General features: G+C 47.2%; 1 protein-coding gene across 1 annotated transcript; it reads right to left on the reverse strand.

Annotated features, from left to right (window-relative positions):
• Positions 1 to 5,659: 5,659 nt before the first annotated feature.
• On the reverse strand, positions 5,660 to 6,712 carry LOC102890818 (Y-box-binding protein 3-like). Its single transcript, XM_015591289.1, has one exon. It carries the CDS (start codon positions 6,710 to 6,712, stop codon positions 5,660 to 5,662), a length of 1,053 nt encoding a protein of 350 aa, XP_015446775.1.
• Positions 6,713 to 7,816: the final 1,104 nt, after the last annotated feature.

Below are 7,816 nucleotides of genomic sequence, written 5' to 3' on the forward strand. Positions count from 1 at the left end.
AGTATAGCCAGTCTCTTCAATAAATGGTGATGGGAAAACTGGACAGATACATGCAAAAAACAAAAAAAAGAAAAAGAAAAGAAAATGAAACTGGACCACCTTCTTACACCATAAACAAGAACAAAAACAAAAGGGATTAAAGACTTAAATGTAAGACCTGAGACCATAAAACTCTTAGAAGAAAGCATGGGTGGTATACTCTCCGACATTGCTCTTAGTAATATTTCTTTTTCTGACATATCTCCTCAGGCAAGGGAAACAAAAGAAAACATAAACAAACGGGACTACATCAAACTAATAAGTTTTTGCACAGCAAAGGAAACCATCGGTAAAAGGAAAAGACAACCTACTGACTGGTAGAAGATTTTTGCCTATGATACATCTGATAATGAGATTATATCCGAAATTTATGTAGAACTCACACAACTCAACACCCCTTCCCACCCAAAAAAATCAAACAATCCAATTCGAAAATGGGCAGAGGACCTGAATAGGTACTTCCTCAAGAAGGACATACAGATGGCTAATAGACATCTGAAAAGATGCTTGAGGTCACTAATCATCAGAGATATGCAAATCATAACCACAATGAGATATCGCCTCACACCTGTCAGAACAGCTATCATCAATAAATCAAAAACAACAAGGGTTGGCGATGATATGGGGAAAAGGGAACTTTCGTGAACTGCTGATGAGATTGCAAATTGGTACAGCCACTATGGAAAATAGTTTGGAGGTTCCTCAAGAAATTAAAAACAGAACTACCTTATGACCCGGCAATTCCACTTCTGGGTATTTATCTGGAGTAATTTGAACACTAATTCGAAAATATTTATGCACCCCTATGTTCACTGCAGCATTATTTACAGTAGTAAAGATGTGGAAGCAACGAAAGTTCCCATCAGTAGACAAGAGGTGGTACATATATACAAGGGAACATTACTTAGCCATAAAAAATGAAATCTTACCATTTGCAATGGATGGACCTGGAGGATATTATGCTAAGTGAAATAGGTCAGATGGAGAAAAAACATGTCTATATGATCATACTTATATGTGGAACCTAAGGAACAAAATGAACAAACAAAACGAAAACAGACTCATAGATACAGAGAACAGACTGGTGATTGCTAAATGAAAGTGGGGTTAGGAAGCTGGTTGGAAAAGGTAAAGGGAATAAAAAGTACAAATTGGTAGTTAAAAAATTGTCACGGGGATGTGAAGTACAGCGTAGGGAATATAGTCGATAATATCGTAATAACGATGTATAATGTGCCAGGCGGGTACTACAGTAATCGAGGGGATCACTTCGTAAGTTATATAAATGTCTACCCATTGTGCTGTACACCTGAAACCAATATAATATAAAATAAAATTTTATAAAAATCTCAAATGTTAAGACAAAACTATTTAATTTTTGAATCTTGGCAAATTGGTCAAACGTATCAAAAGTTTTAAAACATTTGGTCAAATAGAATCATAGGTAATTGTGGAACAATACTTAAGTTATTCATTTAATCATGGTAACAAAGACTCTTCAGGCAAATACAGAAAGTTAAATAGTTGTAAGCTAAATTTAGCTTTTTTCTAAGATTCAATTTACTTAAGCAATTAAAGACTCGAGGATAAAAGACACAGGAAGTTATCTTAATAAAACATAAGATTTTTGCAATCCCTTTGTAATTTCTTTACTTTGTAGGTTATATAAACGTCTAATCACTATGTTGTACACCTTAAACTAATATTGTATGTCACTAGTAGTATAGTATATCATACTAACATAATATTGTATTTTAATTGAAATATTAAGAATCGTAAAAAAATAAATAAATAAAATAAAAATATGGTTAAAAAAAAAAGAGTATAGCCAGTAGGAACCATACTGGGTTCCAGGGGTGGTTGGTCCATGAAAGGGAGGCCACTTTAGATCCTGTTCGAGAGGCCAGATATGTCAACCTAAAAATGAAAGTCCTTTCCAAGTGAGAGACAACAAACGTTTATTTGAAATAAAAATAAATAGTGATTCAGGAAGCAGTGATTCAAGCAGAAGTACAAATATTGTTCCGATTACAAGACAAAGGCAAGGGGTATTTATGAAAAAGGGAAGGGAAACAATTGCACTAATAGAAGGGAAGCATTTCTTCTATCGGTGCAGATCAGGTAACATAAGTGATGCTCATCCTAAAGAATTGTGTTTTCTTTTAATTTTCAGTCTGGTAGCCATTAGTCGAGTCGTCGTGATATCTGATTTCTTGTTATGTTTGCAAACAGTTCTTTGGGACAGAATGTTGCTTTAGGACCAGTCCTAAGTTTACTTTGCCCCGGTTTAACATTCCAAAGGTTTGAGGCATAAGACATGCAAGGCAAGTCCACCGGGATGGCAGTTCCAGGTCAATTTTAAAGTGGCTCCGTTTATATTACTTTTACAAGCTCACGTGAAGCTTGTATACCTTAAATCGAAACTCAAATTCATGGAAAGGGGTGATAAGTTAAAGATATGCTCCCCATTACTTATCTGAATGCTTCCTTCCTCAATCCTGCCCTTCACAATGCTTAACGCTCTCTGCCTTGGGGTGCTGGTTGGCAGTGGCTGCAGTCATCTCTGGCTGAGATAGCCCTTCCTGGACATATACCTACGGGACGCCATGGGAGGCTGGCTGGCAGGGGCTGTAACACGTTCTGGTGGAAGTTGCCAGGGGCACAGGGCACCTGGGGTATCCTGGTGGATTGCTTGTCTGGGGCCGCGGGAACCTGGTGGCCATAGGTGCTGGGTTCAAGGGTGGGGGGTGGTATCCTTAGGGGTTCAGCTGGCTGGGCCTGCAGGGGCCACAGGGCAAGGTGGCCTGGGGTATGCAGCTGTGGGTGCTCCCTGGGGGCCCGAGTGAATAGGGCTGCAGCAGATGCTCCCTGCATTGGCCTGGGGCACAAGGATCTGTGGGCACCCTGGGGGCTAGCAGGCTGGGGCTGCAACCACTGTGGTGTGCCCTGGGGGCGAACCCAGGCTTCAGTGGGCGGGCGCTGGCTGAGTTGGCCTGGGATGCAGGGTGCCTGGGGCGTCCTGGTGAACCAGCTGGCTAGGGCTGCAGCGGGTGTGGGGCAAGGTGGCCTGGGGGACTCTAGAGGAGCCCTTGGAGGTCAGCTGGCTGGAGCTGCAGCTAATGTAGCTTTGTGAGGTGGCCCAGGGTGCTCTGTGAAGGCCTTGCAGTGTGGCTGGAGGGATGGGACTAAGCTCCCATACCGCTATCTCTATCTCAGTGAAGGAAGAATGTAAACAACGGTCTTTGCCAGCTATCCAGATCCAGGAGAGTTCCCGTAGTTCCCCTACACGTTTGGCAGATGCCCTGAGGTCAGTAAATAGTTTGTTTTCATGTATAGTCTAGGTGCCCTTTGAAATCTGTTTTATCTCTGTGCCTCTCAGCAGGCAAGTCTGCCCTGCGGGCCCCTCAGTCCCTCAGTGATATCCCTCCCCACTGCAGATCTCCCCACTGGGGTGGGGTTCCGGTGGTTACAGCATCTCTCCTATCCTTCTCGCCTATCCTTATCTGTGTGGTCCCTCTCTAGTCTGTAGTGCAGAAGCTGTTCCATCAGCTTTCAGTTGCAATTCCGGAGGAATCGCTCTGTGTGCGGGTGTTTATACTGCGTGTGTCGGGTGGAGGAGGCGAGTTCAGGGTCTTCCTACCTTGCTGTCATGGACCCGCCTCCAAGATGTCATTTTAAATTCAAATATCCAAGGAGTGGTTCCTTTAACCTGGCGCCAACCCCGCCATCATCTGGGTCACCTGTGTTTCTTTTCTCAGTGGAGCACTCACTCCGTTGTGTAGTCATTGCCAGTTTTGTCTCACTCTCCTCTAGAACGTGGGCTCCTTGAAAGAAGGGACCTACTTCATCATGACATGATGCAACTCCTAATGCCTGGCAGATCGTCTGGCACAAGTGGCACCCAAATATTTGCTGGATGAGTAATCTCTACTTACTGCTTCTACTCCAGTTGATTGGGGATATTTAGCCATACCAAATGAATACTCGCTCTTCAAATATCTTGTGCTAGTCTGTAATGTGGTGTAAACTGCCTCAACATTAAAACAAGGAAAGTACTTTGATTTTGCTATTGATAATCCAACTCAATTTGTAAAATGAGATTGTAAAGACCCTTGTTGGCTTCAAACCCAACCCCTGCCTCCAACCCACCAACCCCACTATATGTTCAAGTGAAAACCGGGATAGAGAAGTCGAAGCTTCTCTATTTCACGGGAAAGGGCCAGAGGTGGGCTGAACCTCACTTGCTTAGCCTTCCAGAAATCTGCCACAGGCCCCCTGGATGGACTCAACCAGGAAGCACAGATGGAAACTAAGGACCAGCTCCAGAGGTACCACCACAACAATTATACCTGCTTCCATACCCATTTCCCGTGTTTTCCTGTTTTTCTTCAGTCCCCCACCCCACGCCAAGTTTTATTGAGATATAATTGACGTATGACATTTTGTAAATTTAAGATGTATGCTGTGGTGGTTAGATGCATGTATGTACTGTGAAATATTTACCAAGATAAGGATAATTAACACATCCTCACCTCACATAATTACCATTTTGTTGTTGCTGTCATGGTGAGAACATTAAAGCTGTACTCTCATGGCAACTTTGGAGTATACAAAATAGTATTGTTAACTATCGTCACCATGCTGTACATTAGGTCCCTGGAATTTATTCATCTTATAACTGAAGGTTTGTACCTTTTGACTGACATCACCCCACTCCCCCCACTCCCAGCCCCTCATGTCCATTTCCTTTAAAATACTTAAATGATACTATTGAAGAAAAAAGTCAGAGGCAAATTCTGTTTCCAGAGAGCCAAATTTTCTTGCTTGTCATGATGTTTTGCTCAGTTTCTTGTGCTTTGCCTCAGAGAGTACCTGAGGAGTAAGTGTGGGTGGATGGGCCTGCCCTCCAGACTTATTGCTCAAATGGCAAGACAGGAGAAGAGGATGAAAAAGAAAATGATGGGGACACTTCTTTCCTCTCCATGTCTTCTAATCCTTTAGAATATCCTGAGAAGTTCTATCCATAAGCTCAGAATTAGTCTTAAGTTTGTGACTTGTAAAAAGAACAGCAGGTATGATGTTTGCTAAAACCGGTTCTGAAAAAAAGACTGAAAGGACTGTCTCAATACAACTGTGTGCTGGCAGGCTTTAAAAAAAAAAAAAAAAATCAGACAACAGTGATAAGAGATAAAATCATCATGAAATGATTTATTGAGAAAATGACCACCCAGGTGAGTAACATCGCACATTTTGGGGATGCAGAATAGCTGTGGTCCTGGTCAGATGTTTAAAAAGAATAAATTCAGAATCATGTGTGCATATCTGGATCTGTGCGTATGCGAGTGCGTGCGTGCATGCGTGCGTGCGTGTGTGTGTGAGTGTGTTTGTGTGAGTGTATGTGCAGAAACTACCGAAGCAGATGGTAAGAGGGAACTTAGAAATATATAGATGCTGTAGTTTACCCCCAAACCTTGGGGCGGGGGCATGTATTGTTCTCAAGGCACAAATCCAACAGTCAATAATGGATGTTTGGACTGTGTAGCACCAAGGGGCACCATCTCCTCAAGGGGACATCACCTGCAGCCCAGGTCAGGGGGTCCCTGGGGAGGGAATCGGGCTGTCACTCGGCCTGAGCCGTGGAGGGGGCATCCACGACTGCGGGGCTGCTCTTCTTGGCAACACGAGCGGGTGCTTCGGCAGGGCCCTCGAGGATCTTGCTCTCTGCTCCTTCCGGGATGGGGCGTCGGGATCCATAGTATGGCGGGGGCCTCTGCTGCAGGCCTCCAGCAACGCGGCCACTCTCCTCGTCCTTCGCTGTCAACTCCTCGGAGACGACGGGTGAGGGCTTAGGACCAGGAGGGCGGCCTCGGCCCCTAGGGCGACTCAGCCGGTAGCTGAGGCCGGGCTTCCGCGTGGGCGGTGCGCCCTGGGGCCTTGCGGCAGGGGTGGGCCCAGGCAGGTGGGCGGCCTGCAGGCCGAGGTCGGGAGCAAGGATCCAGGGGCCGCTGGTCACCGCCTGGGCCCTGCGGAAGGGTGAGCAGCGCCGCAGCCGCAGCTGTTGGTTCGGAGGGAGGCTGAGCAGGCGGCACCTCGGGCCCCGGGTCACGGTGAAGCCGTCGCCGCCGCCCTCGCCTTCGTCGACGTCGTCCTCGGCGCCCCGGGGACGGCGAGACTGAGGAGCGCGGTGGCAGATGTAGAAGCCGCGGCGGACGCCGGAGCGGTTGGCGGCAAAGCGGCTGCCCTCCACTGGGGCGCCCGCCGGCCCGGTCACGTTAGCGGCCTCGGTGCCCCGCTCGCCCTGCACCACGTCGAACTCCACCGTCTCGCCGTCGCCCACGCTGCGTTGGTACTTGTGAGGGTTGTTCCGGGCTATGGCCGCGTGGTGCACGAACACGTCTTCCTCCGTATCGTGTCTGCGGATGAAACCGTATCCTTTCTTCACATTAAACCACTTCACGGAGCCACGGACCCCCTTGGCGATGACCTTCTCGGGCGCCTTTCCCCTGGCGCCCGCCCGCGCGGTGGCCTCGGAGATCGCGTCCCCGCTGAGGTTGCTGGCCACCAGGGCCCGGGAAGAATCTCCGCCTCCCAAGGACAAGAGACCTTTCCTCGTGTCTTGGGGGGAAACTGAGGCGGCCCCCTTCCTGAGGGTGGCCTCTCCTGCCTCACTCATGAGGCCTTCCGTTCTCTTCTTTCTCAAAGAAATATGCGGGAACTCTCCCTGGGGAGAGGGGATGCGGGGGAGGGAGGGGTGAAGGAGGGGATCGGTCTGCAGGCAGGAGCTTAGCTCTAGGAGAGATGGGGTCCGGGCCAAGGACTCTCTGGCTTTGCCCTGAGACTCTTTGGAGAGGGCTGTGGCATCTCCTGGGGCAACAGGGTTGCTGTGGTGACGTCTCAATGGCGAGAGTGGGGAGGTGGGCGGGTCCTAGGCTGGGTTCTAATGGGGGAGGGGCAGATGGGCTCTGCCATGTGCACTTGGCACCACTGTCACAGCACCTCTTGGTCTCCCGTGTAGAAGGGGCACACGTGAAGTTCTAGGGAGTGGTCTTCTAGAAGACCCTGTTGCTTGCTTGAGTGGATGTGAAGAGAGGACCCACCCACCTTCCATCCCTCGCCCTTGGTTGGGGAGATTCACAACCTCCTAAGGGCACTCTCTCACAAAACCCTGGTCCTCTTCCAACCCCTTGTGTGCCCTCTATATGAGTGAGACATTTTGTGTAACTTGTGATAAATGACAACCGAGTGAAATTAAGACCCAATCAAAGGAGCCCACTGTGTGTGTGTGTGTGTGTGTGTGTGTGTGTGTGTGTGTGTGTGTGTCTTTTCAATTTTTCCCCCTTTTTGTTTGTTTTGTTTTGTTTTGTTTCGCTTTTTTTGCAGAGGGTCAGAGGAAGCCTGGCAGGGCTAGAATGCTAGTACTGAGAGGACACTAAACTAGCCCAGGTCAATCTAAGCTAGTGTTAGGTTTGTAAAGTAGTAAAGCTGAGTGGGGACACTTTTGTAACTAGAATATTCTGAAAACCCTGTTGAACTCTCGTGTTCTTGCCTACATAAAGCAAATGAGCAGGCAGGGTAAAATAAAGCTCGAGCAATTCGCCCTGGTGTTTAACTGTAGTTCCAAATTTTTTTTTTTCAACTAACTTATGACTCTGTGATCTTCTTTCTAAATTGGGGTTACGATTTAACTATAAAGAACCCCTAAGAATTCAGCCTAACTTCAGTGCTGATATTGTGGTAAGGTATAGCTAGCTTTCTGAAATATAGCCTTTCTGAAGTG

This window comes from Pteropus alecto, unplaced genomic scaffold (assembly GCF_000325575.1).
Source record: "Pteropus alecto unplaced genomic scaffold, ASM32557v1 scaffold255, whole genome shotgun sequence".
Lineage (NCBI taxonomy): Eukaryota > Metazoa > Chordata > Mammalia > Chiroptera > Pteropodidae > Pteropus > Pteropus alecto.